Source organism: Anguilla rostrata, chromosome 5 (genome assembly GCF_018555375.3).
Source record: "Anguilla rostrata isolate EN2019 chromosome 5, ASM1855537v3, whole genome shotgun sequence".
Classification (NCBI taxonomy): domain Eukaryota; kingdom Metazoa; phylum Chordata; class Actinopteri; order Anguilliformes; family Anguillidae; genus Anguilla; species Anguilla rostrata.
Genome location: NC_057937.1, coordinates 63437093 through 63453779, shown reverse-complemented (window position 1 = coordinate 63453779; position 16687 = coordinate 63437093). Strand labels below are relative to the sequence as shown.

At 43.6% G+C, this 16687-nt stretch overlaps 2 protein-coding genes across 3 annotated transcripts in view; both read left to right on the top strand.

Annotated features, from left to right (window-relative positions):
* Window positions 1-7252, top strand: part of LOC135255947 (T-lymphocyte surface antigen Ly-9-like) — a 227919-nt gene extending 220667 nt beyond the window's left edge. The window contains exons 7-10 of one of the 2 annotated variants that reach the window (XM_064337785.1): window positions 1415-1678; window positions 3927-4193; window positions 4859-4988; window positions 6387-7252. In XM_064337785.1, coding sequence (XP_064193855.1) covers window positions 1415-1678; window positions 3927-4193; window positions 4859-4988; window positions 6387-6438 — 713 coding nt within the window. In that variant the 3' untranslated portion in view covers window positions 6439-7252. The remainder of the gene's footprint in view (window positions 1-1414; window positions 1679-3926; window positions 4194-4858; window positions 4989-6386) is intronic. The other variant, XM_064337786.1, reaches the window with a different exon arrangement.
* A 630-nt stretch (window positions 7253-7882) lies between these two features.
* On the top strand, window positions 7883-16624 carry LOC135256194 (basement membrane proteoglycan-like). The gene is made up of 5 exons (XM_064338036.1): window positions 7883-8028; window positions 8907-9203; window positions 9910-10173; window positions 10781-11044; window positions 16347-16624. The coding sequence occupies exons 1-5, from the start codon at window positions 7986-7988 to the stop codon at window positions 16622-16624; spliced, it is 1146 nt and encodes a 381-aa protein (XP_064194106.1). The 5' UTR covers window positions 7883-7985.
* The last annotated feature ends 63 nt before the right edge of the window (window positions 16625-16687 follow it).

Genomic DNA, 16687 nt, shown 5'->3' with positions numbered 1-16687 from the left:
TTAAAATTTTTGCTGAGGCTGTTTGTGAGCCGCATGTGTGTGGGCTGCAGTGTCATCTGCATTCAAGCACCACCGGAAGAGGGCCTGGTACTGGTCCTTGTGGGACCAAAACTGTGTAAAGGGCAATGGCAAAGATAATTCATTTTTCTTTATGTTATATAAGATTCTGGCCAAAAATGTGAATTTGGGCAGTTTAGAAAAAGGAGCTTTGACATTTTAATTAATCAAAAACGTTTTTAAGGCATCAAAAACTTTTTATTTTGTGGTCTTTTATATTTTGTTTTAAAATACATACAACCCCCCGCAGGAAAGACACTGGGGAACGTGTCCTTACAGTACAAACAGTTTCCCTCTATAAGTGAACTGTAAGCCTGACATACAAGTATCTTACACGTCTCTCCCCCCCCCCCCCCCCCTCTCTCTCTCTCTCTCTCTCTGTCTCTTCTCAGGTTTGTACATATCTTTTACTCAGTCAAAGGAACTGAACTATATTGTGGGAGACAGAGTCCATTTCCAAACTGCAGTGAAAAACACTGGATTTATTTTAAAAAATGACAATCAGATCGCCAAGGTGATTGAAAACAAGGAACATATCACTGATGACAACTACAGTAGCAGACTGCAGTGGAACAGAAGCACAGGACTCTTCTCCCTTCTTGAGCTGAAGATGGAGGACTCTGGAGTCTATAAAGTGCAGAACAGTGATGGGCCACAAACTGTGGAGACAAAATACCAGCTGACTGTGTATGGTCAGTATCGGCAGCGTATCTACTGATAATCTGAGTGGTTTTCACTGCGCATGTCTGTGTGTCTTCCTGTGCATGTGCAAGTGTACGCAGTACAAATGTGTTAATTCAACTGCAGCAGAGTACATATGAGCCCAACAGGGGCCACTGTGTTACTGGTCAGTGTGGAAGGCTCACAGACAGAGTGGAGTTAGGGGTCAGTGTTACTGGTCAGTGTTGAAGGCTCACACACAGAGTGGAGTTAGGGGTCAGTGTTACTGGTCAGTGTTGAAGGCTCACACACAGTGGAGTTAGGGGTCAGTGTTACTGGTCAGTGTGAAAGGCTCACACACAGAGTGGAGTTAGGGGTCAGTGTTGAAGGCTCACAGACAGAGTAGAGTTAGGGGTCAGTGTTGAAGGCTCTCACAGAGAGTAGAGTTAGGGGTCAGTGTGGAAGGCTCACACACAGAGTGGAGTTAGGGGTCAGTGTTGAAGGCTCACAGACAGAGTGGAGTTAGGGGTCAGTGTTGAAGGCTCACAGACAGAGTGGAGTTAGGGGTCAGTGTTGAAGGCTCACACACAGAGTGGAGTTAGGGGTCAGTGTTGAAGGCTCACACACAGAGTGGAGTTAGGGGTCAGTGTTACTGGTCAGTGTTGAAGTCCCTCCCTGCTGTTGTATCTCTGCACAGATCCAGTACCCAGACCACAGGTGTCCAGCAGGAACAAGATGAAACCCAGCTGCAGTGTGCTGTGCTCTGTGGAGAATGGGAGAGAGGTCACCCTGTCCTGGCACAGAGAGGGGCAGACACTGTCCCATACCAGCAGCCCTAATCTCACCTCCAACCTGTCCCTCCCTCTGGAGATAGAAACGAACAGCGCCCCCTACAGCTGTGTGGCAGCAAACCCAGCAAGGAAGGAGACATTCCCAGTCGAACCTGAAAAGTACTGCTATGGTGAGAAACTGTGAACTTTCTGTATTTAACTGTTTATTTGCACTGCGAGAATGTCTGTTATGGTTTGGTTATGATCCAACTCTACAGCCCCTGATTTAGAAAGTAAGGCATATTTTTTTCCTGATTCTGAACATGTATGCGTGTGGGTGTGTGTGTGCATGTATGTGTGTGTATGTGTGGGTATTAGGGATGTATCCGAATCCGAATACTGTATTCGGGAAAGCACGAATAATGCGGTGGAAGCAGATATTTCTTCTACCCGAAGTTGCTCGTTATTATTCGGATTCGTAAAAGGAAAAAAAAAGTCAGCTCCATGTCGAGTTCTCATAGCCTCTATCTAACGTTAAAGAGAGAGAGAGAGGGGGGGGTGGGCGGTGTTACGCATGGCTGCTAGCTGTATCTGGAGCTCCGACACGCACACCAACCAACTTTGAGACACTGCGCTGCGAAATGTTCTGTGCGTCACCCATTATGTTTCTTCAAATCGATTCATATCATTGTGGATGGCCCCAAGATAAAAATGCCCATTCTGTTTGCAACATAGGACTATGATTTCACTAACTAGTCGTTTCATTTACTCCACATTATTGAAAAGTGATCGCTATTTTCTGTAGTCGCCCCCACCCAGGCAGGGCACAGCAGGCAGCGGGTTGACAGCTGACCATTCCCGGCTATCACTCAGGGAAACTCTCGCATAGAGGAGGAGGTGACGTCAGGTGCGGGAGCTAGGGAGACAAAAGCCTGGTTTGGATTTCTTTCAAACCCCCACAACCTATACATCGAAATGAACTGTAGTTTCAGCTTTATGTGTTAATTTCCCTACATTTAAAAAATCCAGTCGAAATATTTAACTCAACGTTTTACCTTGTATTTTATTCAATATTCATCCGTTTAAGATGTAACATGCTGTATGTATCAGCCATAGGTCTTTGCTATCAAATGAACACGAAATCCAGTCCAGATTTTCATGGTAGGCTAACAGTTGCCACCAAGGGAAAATATGAGGACATCAGATGGTTTGCAGTCTATCCAAACTTAGTTCAGTAGGGGAAAAAAATAAAACAGGCAAAAAAGTTAATGTATTGATGTAAATACTGTAAATTCTCTAAACTCACGTTTCCCTAGCGAACTGTTAACACATCGAGAAACGCGAACGCAGCATCATTGGAATTTAAGATTATTCCCTTCAACTGAAGGACATTTTTCTATATATCATTACTGTAAATATTTCCAATGCAAAACAGAATCTGTCCATTTATATATATTTTCAGTTTCTGGTTGTTCAATGTCCCCCTAGTTAAAGGGGGACATTGGGGACATTCAAATAAAAAAAACCCAATGCCCCAGTGCAGTGACGGGGACACTGTGCTGTAGGAGATGCCATCTTTTGGATGAGACGTTAAACCAAGGTCCCATGACACTATTTGTAAAGAGTAGGGGATTCCCCGATGTCCTGGCTAAAATCCCAGGTCTGGCTCTCGCAAAAAACTTGCCACCTAATCATCCCCTGATTTAACATACTAAAAAATGTTCTCTCCCTCCAGTAGAGCTGCTCAATGGCCAACAATAGAGGATTGTGGTTGTACTGGGCAGCTCCCAGGTGTGAATGTATATGAGTGGTGCAGTTCAGTGTGTCAGTAATGCTATTCTGTGGGGCAGTGATGCTCTGTGTCAGTGATGCTGTGCCGTGTCAGTGATACTCTGTCAGTGATGCTGTGCCGTGTCAGTGATACTCTGTGCCAGTGATGCTGTGTGTGTGTGTGTGTGTGTGTCAGTAATGCTCTGTGTCAGTGATGGTGTGTGTGTGTCAGTGATGCTCTGTGTCAGTGAAGCTGTGCCATGTCAGTGATACTCTGTGTCAGTTATGCTGTGTGTGAGTGTGTCAGTGATGCTCTGTGTCAGTGATGCTGTGTGTGTGTGTCAGTGATGCTGTGTGTGTGTCAGTGATGCTCTGTGTCAGTGATGCTGTGTGTGAGTGTGTGTGTGTCAGTGAAGCTGTGTGTGCGTGTCAGTGATGCTCTGTGTCAGTAATGCTGTGTGTGTGTGTGTGTCACTGATGCTCTGTGTCAGTGATGCTGTGCCGTGTCAGTGATACTCTGTGTCAGTGATGCTGTGTGTGTGTGTGTGTCAGTGATGCTCTGTCTCAGTGAGGCTGTGCCGTGTCAGTGATGCTCTGTGTCAGTGATGCTGTGTGTGTGTGTCAGTGATACTCTGTGTCAGTGATGTTGTGCTGTGGGGTCTCTTACAGAATCCGTGTCGAAGCCTCATATTACATCAGTAGCCGAAGGGGGCAGAAGCTGCTCACTGCAGTGCTCTGTGCAGAATGGGAGAGAGGTCACCCTGTCCTGGAGGACAGAGGGACAGAGACTGTCCCAAACCAGCAGCCTGAGTCTCAGCACCCTGTCCCTCACTCTGGAGATAGAGGTGTCCAACTTCACCTACACCTGTGTGGCTATAAACCCAGGCAGTGAGGAGAAAACAGCTTTTCACCCCACACAGGTCTGCAGGCCGAAGGGTAAGGAGCAGCAGTGTGTAGGGAGGAGGGTAAAGAGCAGCAGTCTGTAGGGAGGAGGGTAAGGAGCAGCAGCCTGTAGGGAGGAGGGTAAGGAGCAGCAGCCTGTAGGGAGGAGGGTAAGGAGCAGCATCCTGTAGGGAGGAGAGTAAGGAGCAGCAGCCTGTAGGGAGGAGGGTAAGGAGCAGCAGTCTGTAGGGAGGAGGGTAAAGAGCAGCAGTCTGTAGGGAGGAAGGTAAGGAGCAGCAGTCTGTAGGGATGAGGGTAGGGAGCAGCAGCCTGTAGGGAGGAGGGTAAGGAGCAGCAGCCTGTAGGGAGGAGGGTAAGGAGCAGCAGTCTGTAGGGAGGAGGGTAAGGAGCAGCAGTCTGTAGGGAGGAGGGTAAGGAGCAGCAGTCTGTAGGGAGGAGGGTAAGGAGCAGCAGTCTGTAGGGAGGAGGGTAAGGAGCAGCAGTCTGTAGGGATGAGGGTAAGGAGAAGCAGTCTGTAGGGAGGAGGGCAAGGAGCATAGACCCATAGTGACATTGTAAGTAGGTGTGACATTCTATGTCTCTCTCTCTCTGTCTGTTTCTCTCTCTCTCTCTCTGTCTCTGTCTGTCTGTCTGTCTCTCTTTCTCTTTCTCTCGCTCTCTCTGTCCCTCTCCCTCTCTTTCTCTTTCTCTCTCTCTAGGTCATGGTTCCCATGATGCTCTGCTGTATATAATGTTTGTGTTGAGGCTGGTGGAGTTTGTGTTGGTGACCCTGGCTGTCGGTCTTTTAATCCATCAGTACAGAAAAGGAAGAATTCTTACTTTGCCCAGGTAACCGCACCTGTCACTGTTACAGACTTCCTGTCTTATACCAGCAATAATGTTCTTATACCAGCAGCATTAATGTTCTTATACCAGCAGTATTAATGTTCTTATACCAGCAGTATTAATGTTCTTACACCAGCAGCATTAATGTTCTTACACCAGCAGCATTAATGTTCTTATACCAGCAGTATTAATGTTCTTACACCAGCAGTATTAATGTTCTTATACCAGCAGTAATAATGTTCTTATACCAGCATTATTTATATTCATATACCAGCAGTATTAATGTTCTTATATCAGCAGCATTAATGTTCTTATGCCAGCAGCATTAATGTTCTTATGCCAGCAGCATTAATGTTCTTATACCAGCAGTAATAATGTTCTTATACCAGCATTATTTATATTCATATACCAGCAGTATTAATGTTCTTATACCAGCAGCATTAATGTTCTTATACCAGCAGTATTAATGTTCTTATACCAGCAGTATTAATGTTCTTACACCAGCAGCATTAATGTTCTTACACCAGCAGCATTAATGTTCTTACACCAGCAGTATTAATGTTCTTATACCAGCAGTAATAATGTTCTTATACCAGCATTATTTATATTCATATACCAGCAGTATTAATGTTCTTATATCAGCAGCATTAATGTTCTTATGCCAGCAGCATGAATGTTCTTATACCAGCAGCATTAATGTTCTTATACCAGCAACATTAATGTTCTTATACCAGCATTATTTATATTCATATACCAGCAGTATTAATGTTCTTATATCAGCAGCATTAATGTTCTTATGCCAGCAGCATGAATGTTCTTATACCAGCAGCATTAATGTTCTTATATCAGCAGCATTAATGTTCTTATGCCAGCAGCATGAATGTTCTTATACCAGCAGTATTAATGTTCTTATATCAGCAGCATTAATGTTCTTATGCCAGCAGCATGAATGTTCTTATACCAGCAGCATTAATGTTCTTATGCCAGCAGCATTAATGTTCTTATACCAGCAGTAATAATGTTCTTATACCAGCATTATTTATATTCATATACCAGCAGTATTAATGTTCTTATACCAGCAGCATTAATGTTCTTATACCAGCAGTATTAATGTTCTTATACCAGCAGTATTAATGTTCTTACACCAGCAGCATTAATGTTCTTACACCAGCAGCATTAATGTTCTTATACCAGCATTATTTATATTCATATACCAGCAGTATTAATGTTCTTATACCAGCATTATTTATATTCATATACCAGCAGTATTATTGTTCTTATACCAGCAGCATTAATGTTCTTACACCAGCAGCATTAATGTTCTTATACCAGCAGTATTAATGTTCTTATACCAGCAGTATTGTGTTCCTACTCTGACCATGTTTCCCTCATTGGTTGCAGCACTGAGAGGAGAAGAAGAAGAAGATCTTCTGAGACAGTTACAGAGCTGTAACGCAAATGTGCACATGCACATGGCCAGTGTATCTTTCTCCCTGGTGCTTTCATTGAACAGCAGCTCTCATTCTCTCAAAAATAGCTCAGCTTTTTTTTTCTTTAGATAAAAATGGTCAGCTGCAGGTACATGTCATCCTTAAGGAGGCTGTGCATGTTTAGGAGCGGGACAGTATATTGGGAGTTAACTCCACCAGTGTGAATCTGAGTTACCAGGAAGTGTTCACATCCTGGTGCAGTTTCACCTGGTGATGGCAGAGCTGTCTGCTCCCTACAGAATTACATTACAGATATTAAACAATAGATTTCTCAATATTTTTTTTCAGTTAATGACAAAATAGCACGTTGAGAATTTAGCGGTAATTTTAGACGTTTCGTTTGAACCTTCAAGCCTGTGTCAGATCTAACCAAACTGACTTTCTTTTATTTAAGGTGAGTGACACAGGCTATAGGCTCATTCATGCATGCTTTTAAGATTTTTTGTTGGTTTGATTATTTTCTGATTTAATATTGAATTGCTGTTTTATTATCTTATTTGTACATAATTTTATTTGTTATTATTTCTCCTTATTCTTATTTCTTGTCTTATTGTTTTATTTTATTGTTTTTGCTAATTTTAAGTCTCATTCCCAAATACATCCTGCAAAATGATGTATGAAAGGTGTAATACAAAATGATGAAGATGACGATGAAGATGATGATGATTATTATTATTATTATTATTGCTGTTGTATACTGTTCCTGTGCTGTATTATTATTATTAGTATTATTATAATAAGCCAGTGACAAGAAATAAAGGAGTTTTTACAAATCTGTTTTGACTTTACTAAGCCTCTTTCTACCAGTGTGCGGGTTACCCTAATCTAACTCCAGAGCCTGAGAGTTACGATACTCTTTCTTCACAGTGAGGTGTTTTCAGATCAATTCATGTTTCATCTCCTGCAATGTGCGTTATGGTAAATAATTCCTTTAAATAGATGTTACAATTTTGACCAAGTTACAGACTGGCGGGTAAAATTATTGCTGAAAGTATAGACACCTAGTTACTGAAACTGTTTAATTGAAGATTTAAAGTACAATGGAGCACCTTCTCCAGCCCCCATATCAACACCATCCAATGAACAGACCCCCATCAACCTCACACAACGAACAGCCCCCGACATAAAACCCACACAAACAACAGTCCACCACCACCCCACCCTCCACACATCCAAACAGAAGGAAAAAATGTAAAAAATGTTTAAATCTACCAGGAAAAGGGGGGAAACCCGGGAGAAAGGAACTTTCCCCAGGAAGGGCCGGGCACGGGAGACCAGCCGCAGCCGGATCACACAGCATTCCGGGGAATGTCAGAAATGCCGTCCAGAGGGTGGAGGTCGTCTCACACTCCGTGACAACATTACAGGCAGGGGGAGGAGCCTGCCTGCGTGCAAAATCATGAAAAGCATAAAGGGGGAGGAGCCTGCCTGCGTGGAAAATTATGAAAAGCATAACTGCCCCGACAGCTTTGCTCTTTCAAGCTGAAATATTCCGTCTGAGGCTGGAGAGATGAGATTCACTGCAGCTCTGCTGGGCCTCGTCTGGGTTTACGGTAGGAGCTCTAAGATTTTATTCACCAAACACATACAAAATAACTAATAGCCATTCTCATGTACTTGTACAGAATTGCAGAGGAAAAAATGTTGATAAAGGTTAATTACACATTGTTTCCTCTGTCGTCGTAGTCCTGTAACGGGGAAACATACGCAAGGCTTTTACGGTTCCATTTCAGAGCACCGAACAAATATCCTCAGACTTCTACACTGCCTCAGTGAAAACGTTAGTTCTTAAATCTTCCTCCATGGAAAACTATGAGCTGAACCTATTGTACGTCGCTTTGGACAAAAGCATTAACCAAATAAACGTAATGTAATTTTCAAATTCAAGTTTAATGCTGATTCACTGCCTCCCTGAGTGTTAGTTAGTGATCCTATCACAGATCAGAGCAGGACCTTCCGCAGTTTGCTCTCCGGTGTTCTCAGTATGAAAGCAGAGACATAGCCGAGCTATTCACTGATTCTCTTATTAGTCGATATGGACTGCGCTACTTTCCTGAGTTTTGTAATAGGACCCCTTTATTGACAGGATCACATTGTACCCCAACCAGAAATTCCTAACTCCTACCTGCCAAGGTTGTGGGTTTGATTGGGTTGAGGTGGGCCACTGCCCTTGTACCCTTGGCAAGGTACCTAGCTTGAATGGCTTCAGTAAATATCCAGGACGTGTATAAATGGGTGGTATGTAAAAGATGTAAGCTGTGTAAGTCACTCTGGACAAAAGCGCCTGTTACATAAATGCCTAAAATATAAAGGGTAAAATTTACCTCCTACCTCCCTGCGAGGGCTCAGTTACCTCTAAGGTATTTAAATCTTTTCAGTGAACCAATCAACAGTCACAACTAACTCAACTCCCCCCGCCCTCTCCTCCCAGGTGTGTGCAGGTCCTCGGCACAGTCTGAGGTGAAGGAGCTGAAATGCATTGTGGGAGACGCGGTCTCTTTGCCAGCCGCTGTGAAAAAGAATGGACTGTTTTTGAAGAACGGCAGCCAGATTGCCAGAGTGGTGAGATACGTCCCTTACCTCACTGTGACGGGCAGACTGCAGTGGAACAGCAGCACTGGGGTCCTCTCCATCACACAGCTGAAGAAGGAGGACTCCGGGGAGTATGTAGTCCAGAACATGGATAAGCATGAGGTCCTAGTGTCCGTATACCAGCTGAGTGTGTACGGTAAGCATCAACACTGTACTCACTGCTCTTTGTGTAGTATTAATGAGAAACGTTAAGTATTTACTTATATAAAATGAGAGGAAAGGCAGAAAATATCAGCCTTCAGGAGGACAGACACCCCACCCACCCCACCCTGTGTGTGCTGTGCCCTTGCCTTAAGAGAGAGTGAGCAGCTCTTAAATAGGTAAAATCTTAAAATTTGTAACAGATATATAGTTTCTGTTGAGTTATATTTAATGTAAATGATGCTTAGGCAACACATGTCTTTTCTTGGTCACGGCAATAACGCATGTTTGAATTAGAAATTTTGACATTCACTGTTCCTGTATCGACTCGGTATTTGTTGTTTTGGACAGACATGTTCTCTCAGTTTCAGTGTTAATATGAAGTGAGAAATTAGGTGTAGAAGATGTGGTTTTAGTTGCATGTGTGAGCTCATGTCACCTGCTGTGTCACCCACAGGGTGGAGTTAGGGGTCAGTGTTGAAGGCTCACACACAGAGTGGAGTTAGGGGTCAGTGTTACTGGTCAGTGTTGAAGGCTCACACAGAGTGGAGTTAGGGGTCAGTGTTACTGGTCAGTGTTGAAGGCTCACACACAGAGTGGAGTTAGGGGTCAGTGTTGAAGGCTCACACACAGAGTGGAGTTAGGGGTCAGTGTTACTGGTCAGTGTTGAAGTCCCTCCCTGCTGTTGTATCTCTGCACAGATCCAGTACCCAGACCACAGGTGTCCAGCAGGAACAAGATGAAACCCAACTGTAGTGTGCTGTGCTCTGTGGAGAATGGGAAAGAGGTCACCCTGTCCTGGCACAGAGAGGGGCAGACACTGTCCCACACCAGCAGCCCTAATTTCAGCTCCCCCCTGTCCCTCCCTCTGGAGATAGAAACGAACAGCGCCCCCTACAGCTGCGTGGCAACAAATCCTGTCAGTAATAAGACTGTCACAGTCAGACCTGAAGAGCACTGCTTCGGTGAGAAACTGAAGTTTCTGTTTTTAAGATACAGAGAGAGCTCTGAGACGTGTTATTCAGAGTGAGGAGAAAACACAGCAGCACTGGGCAGCGCTGGACGGGAACTCCGGACACACTATTAGGGGCTCTGTGTTTGAAGTAGCACATGACATTCACTGTTCCTGTATCGACTCGGTATTTGTTGTTTTGGACAGACATGTTCTCTCAGTTTCAGTGTTAATATGAAGTGAGAAATTAGATGTAGAAGATGTGGTTTTAGTTGCATGTGTGAGCTCATGTCACCTGCTGTGTCACCCACAGGGTGGAGTTAGGGGTCAGTGTTGAAGGCTCACACACAGAGTGCAGTTAGGGGTCAGTGTTACTGGTCAGTTTTGAAGGCTCACACAGAGTGGAGTTAGGGGTCAGTGTTGAAGGCTCACACACAGAGTGCAGTTAGGGGTCAGTGTTACTGGTCAGTGTTGAAGGCTCACACAGAGTGGAGTTAGGGGTCAGTGTTGAAGGCTCACACAGAGTGGAGTTAGGGGTCAGTGTTGAAGCTACAACAGTGTGTTGCAGTCGTGTTGCATTGGTCAGGTTGAATCCCTCCCTCTGTTGTATCTCTGCACAGATCCAGTACCCAGACCACAGGTGTCCAGCAGGAACAAGATGAAACCCAACTGCAGTGTGCTGTGCTCTGTGGAGAATGGGAGAGAGGTCACCCTGTCCTGGCACAGAGAGGGACGGACACTGTCCCACACCAGCAGCCCTAATTTCAGCTCCCCCCTGTCCCTCCCTCTGGAGATAGAAGAGAACAGCGCCCCCTATGGCTGCATGGCAGCAAACCCAGCCAGCAATGAGACTGTCACAGTAAGACCTGAAGAGCACTGCTTCGGTAAGAAACTGAAGTTTCTGTTTTTAAGATACAGAGAGAGCTCTGAGACGTGTTATTCAGAGTGAGGAGAAAACACAGCAGCACTGGGCAGCGCTGGACGGGAACTCCGGACACACTATTAGGGGCTCTGTGTTTGAAGTAGCACATGACATCATAAATAGATAATTCTGCAGCCTTCTACTGTGCCTAATCGATTTCACCTTAAAATCCAAGATTATCTTTTTTTAGTATTAGGTTGCATTCCTTACACTAACAGCAAGCACTGGCGTTGTATATCTAGGTAAGCGGACATTGCATAAACTGCCAATTTGTTGGGCTTTTATATTTTTCCTGTCTGGGTCCTATACACTGTAAAACTGAAGAGTTCAGTTTACTCAAACAGTTTGTGGAAACCTATTGCCTTGAACCATTTGAGTAGGGCAACTTAGTCTGTTCAAGGGCCCACTGGTCTCTTTTCACTCTTTTGAATTTATTCATAATGACATTCCATTTTTGAAGTTGAGAAAACGCCATTGGTTTAGTGAAACTGCATTTATGTTCTGCTGTTTAGAACTATGTGCTCTAACTGCCTGTAGTCGGCTAGTTAGCATCCATAAATTCCCGATGCAAAACGGCAGACGCTTTTTTAGTAAATACAGGAACATGAAGCAGAACACGAGGCAGTATACTCACGTGATCTCTGTACCATTATTACGTCTAACACAGAGACTGTAAAAAATATGGACATAGCTACTGTGACGTCACCCATTGACTCTCCGTGGGTCTCTAAAACACGTTTTGAAACTCAATGGCGGGCGCGGCCATTTTCTCGATTTGGAGCCAAAACCATAGAGTTAAGTGGTCTTGTGATTTTTACAATTTGATTGACAGTCCGGTGCGGAAAAGCCCATCAACCTGAACGAGGCTAGCTGACTGTCTGCCGTTATGTTTTAAAATATATTATCTGATGTTTACGGAGTATAATTTCCATCCGTGACTGTACTGTCATGTTATCACTTTATATGTATGACATTAAAAATACAATTAGGCTATGTTCAGTTATCTTCAATTTATGTTTCTCAGCAAAACGAATATGCTTAGCTAGCGTATCAGCTTGCCAGTGAGCTAGGTAGGCTATCCGTGGTTAGCTCACGCATTAGCAATATGAACCACAGGGGAAGAACATTGACTACACTGATGGTCAATCAATCAGAGATGTGTAGACTACTGGTGATTTGACTAGGCTAATTTTCGTATAACTGTCTGGTAGATCTGCTGTTAACCGAGCAAGTTATCGTCGTAGGTTTTCGCCACAGTCAGTTAATGAGCCAGTAACTGCTACTAGCTACTCCATCGCCGTTTGTGGTGTTCACTTGCTGGGTGACGCTAGCTGACCGATCATTCGCAAATCACTTTCTACCGAATAAAATTAACACTGTCAGCGGTGAATAACAAATCTACCAAGTATTTTAATAACTGATCTGCAGGCGTGTAAATATGACAACGCACTTTGTACAGCAAGTTTTCCACCTGGTGCATGAAGACAAAAAAAAATGTAGCCTACGTTGAATTTCTAATTATTATTAGGCTATTATTTTTTTCTTGTAAATCATCAAAACCAATGGAGAAAAGCCAATATACGCAAGGAGCCCCCAGAACCGATTCTGAGAACCACTGTCTTAAATGCCTAGCTTGTCGGTCTCTTAAATGCTAAAAACATGTTCCTTTCTAAATGCCAAGATGGTTAATTTCGTTAAATTCTGTGTGTGTGATTTCATCGTGTGTTGTATATTCAGCAAATTAACCTTGAGACTCTTAATTCGCTACGTGAAACTGAAAAAGTGTTTATCCAAAAATCGGGATTATAGTAGCTTTGTCACATGCGTGAAGCATGGCCCAGGTAGACATTTACGGAATGTACACGACTGACATGCCGCCAAACACGTCTGACAGATTTAATGTTTGCCGGTTAAGGTTAGCTAGCTAGTCAAATGGCTTGGTAGCCGAAGTTGCGAACTGTTTTAGCATAGGCTACTACTGGACTACCAAATATAGCAAGCTGATTACGCTTTCTGCCAAGTAATTATTTGGTTAAGTAGGCTAAAGGAAATAGTAAAAATGACTCGGCTACCGAAAAACTTAAGAGGAGGATTATTTTATGGTCGTCTACTGCAGTTGTAAATAGCACACACCATAATGAAATCGCCACGAAATGGGATGCCTGCATTTTCAGACTTAGCACAGGCGGACCGTGGCCGGAGCCGCAATGTCAAGGCCAAGAGGCGCCACCTCCCACCCCAGTGACCATAGACTGTAGCCCCTACTGTAGCTCAGTCCTCTGCAGTAATCCGGAAGTGACGCAAGCTGTACCTCATTGGTCCAGAACAAATATTGGCACTGTGCCCAAATGACGCAATAAATCATGAAATCGACCCATGGACAGTCATAAGACCAATAAAATACACCTATTATGACTATTTGTTCTTGTGAGAAAAAATTATTGATTTTGTATTTTGATCGCATTTGTACCGTAGACTTACATGGAAACCGGATATGAAAACACCTATACTGGAGCCATCCGTAGTGGCGCTAGTGAGCAACCAGGAACTACAACACCAGGATATGAGCTTCAAAAACGAAGTCTGGTTTTGGCCGCTTGGTCTAACACAGAGACTGTAAAAAATATGGACAAAGCTACTGTGACGTCACCCATTGACTCTCCGTGGGTCTCCGAAAATACGTTTTGAAGCTCAATGGCGGGCGCGGCCATATTGGAGTTGGAGCCAAAACCACAGAGTTTAAAAGCCGCTCTGTGATTTTTACAATTTGATTGACAGTCCGGTGCGGAAAAGCCCATCAACCTGAACGAGGCTAGCTGACTGTCTGCCGTTATGTTTTAAAATATATTATCAGATGTTTACGGAGTTTAATTTCCATCCGTGACTGTACTGTCATGTAATCACGTTATATGTATGACATTAAATACAATTAGGCTATGTTCAGTTATCTTCAATTCATGTTTCTCAGCAAAACGAATATGCTTAACTAGCATATCAGCTTGCCAGTGAGCTAGGTAGGCTATCCGTGGTTAGCTCACGCATTAGCAATATGAACCACAGGGGAAGAACATTGACTACACTGATGGTCAATCAATCGGAGATGTGTAGGCTACTGGTGATTTGACTAGGCTAATTTTCGTATAACTGTCTGGTAGATCTGCTGTTAACCGAGCAAGTTATCGTCGTAGGTTTTCGCCAGTCAGTTAATGAGCCAGTAACTGCTACTACTAGCTACTCCATCGCCGTTTGTGGTGTTCACTTGCTGGGTGACGCTAGCTGACCGATCGTTCGCAAATCACTTTCTACCGAATAAAATTAACACTGTCAGCGGTTATTAACAAATCTACCAAGTATTTTAATAACTGATCTGCAGGCGTGTAAATATGACAACGCACTTTGTACAGCAAGTTTTCCACCTGGTGCATGAAGACAAAAATAATGTAGCCTACGTTGAATTTCTAATTATTATTAGGCTATCGTTTTTTTCTTGTAAATCATCAAAACCAATGGAGAAAAGCCAATATACGCAAGGAGCCGCCAGAACCGATTCTGAGAACCACTGTCTTAAATGCCTAGCTTGTCGGTCTCTTAAATGCTAAAAACATATTCCTTTCAAAATGCCAAGATGGTTAATTTCGTTAAATTCTGTGTGTGTGATTTCAGCAAATGAACCTTGAGACTCTTAATTCGCCTCGTGAAACTGAAAAAGTGTTTATCCCAAAATCGGGATTATAGTAGCTTTGTCACATGCTTGAAGCATGGCCCAGGTAGACATTTACGGAATGTACACGACTGACAAGCCGCCAAACACGTTTGACAGATTGAATGTTTGCCGGTTAAGGTTAGCTAGCTAGTCAAACGGCTTGGTAGCCGAAGTTGCGAACTGTTTTAGCACAGGCTACTGCTGGTTTACCAAATATAGCAGGCTGATTACGCTTTCTGCCGAGTAATTATTTGGTTAAGTAGGCTAAAGGAAATAGTAAAAATGACTCGGCTACCGAAAAACTTAAGAGGAGGATTATTTTATGGTCGTCTAGTGCAGCTGTAAATAGCACACGCCATAATGAAATCACCACGAAATGGGATGCCTGCATTTTCAGACTTAGCACAGGCGGACCGTAGCCGGAGCCGCAATGGCAAGGCCAAGAAGCGCCACCGCCCACCCCAGTGACCATAGACTGTGGCCCCTACTGTAGCATAGTCCTTTGAAGTAATCCGGAAGTGACGCAAGCTGTACCTCATTGGTCCAGAACAAATATTGGCCCTGTGCCCAAATGATGCAATAAATCATAAAATAGACCCATGGACAGTCATAAGACGAATAAAATACACCTATTATGACTATTTGTTCTTGTGAGAAAAAATTAGTGGCTTTGTATTTTTATTGCATTTGTACCGTAGACTTACATGGAAACCGGATATGAAAACACCTATACTGGAGCCATCCGAAGTGGCGCTAGTGAGCAACCAGGAACTACAACACCAGGAAATGAGCTTCAAAAACGAAGTCTGGTTTTGGCCGCTTGGTCTAACATCAATGTCGAAATCACAGAACTGAATAACTATATGTCTAATACGGTTCTGTGGTCGAAACGCTTAAAAGTCCATCCAACAAGAAAGTAACGGATAACTTGGGATCACGTGGTATTCATTTCTCCTCTGTGCTGATATGATCTCGATGGTAACCAGCTGGCACTAAGTATATGCAGTTCTGTGGTTTCACAAGAACAGGGGGTTTTTAGCTAAACTGTAAGGGCTGCTTCCGCATTTAATCGCTTAAGTATATGAAAGGCTTATGTTATGATAATAATTTTATTTGGTCAGAATAAGGACAGAACATAGATCACGTGTTCTTAAGGTTTTTAAATAGCCTACTGTCATCGTTCGCTGGGCTAGGTAGCCCTATCCTAAGGTAGCCTAGTCCATTTCAAATGACCACTCAACGTTGGCAGCAGTACATTCTGAAAGATTTAACTCGGAATAGAATTTAAATGCGCTGAGTAAGATGGTATTCTCCACCGTTGACAAGAACGTCTGCTAAATAATTTTAACGTGATTGTAATTAAATGTACTGTATGTCTGACATGCCTATTGGCTGTCATGTTTTCGTCATGTGCTCCTTTGTTAGCTACTTATTTGACTAAACTTTCATTGCCACCTACTGGACGATGTTAGTAAGTTACAGTGAGAAAATAAATATGTGGAGGACATTTTTGTTGTCCCCTTCAGTAATATACCGATATGCTGTAACTGCGCCTGCGCAGATCCAGTACCCAGACCGCAGATGTCCAGCAGAAACAAGATGAAACCCAGCTGCAGTGTGCTGTGCTCTGTGGAGAATGGGAGAGAGGTCACCCTGTCCTGGCACAGAGAGGGGCAGACACTGTCCCACACCAGCAGCCCTAATTTCAGCTCCCCCCTGTCCCTCCCTCTGGAGATAGAAACGAACAGCGCCCCCTACAGCTGCGTGGCAACGAACCCTGTCAGTAATAAGACTGTCATCGTCAGACCTGAAGAGCACTGCTTCGGTGAGAAACTGTGAAGTCCCCTTATTTAACAGCAAACAGATAAACTCTTTTTCAGTACACTCAGTCAGACAGAAAGT

Coding starts and splice junctions, on each gene's coding strand:
- LOC135256194 (XM_064338036.1), top strand. CDS start 7,986: ATGAGATTCACTGCAGCTCTGCTGGGCCTCGTCTGGGTTTACG. Junction 8,029..8,906: donor GGGCCTCGTCTGGGTTTACG/GTAGGAGCTCTA, acceptor CTCTCCTCCCAG/GTGTGTGCAGGTCCTCGGCA. Junction 9,204..9,909: donor ATACCAGCTGAGTGTGTACG/GTAAGCATCAAC, acceptor ATCTCTGCACAG/ATCCAGTACCCAGACCACAG.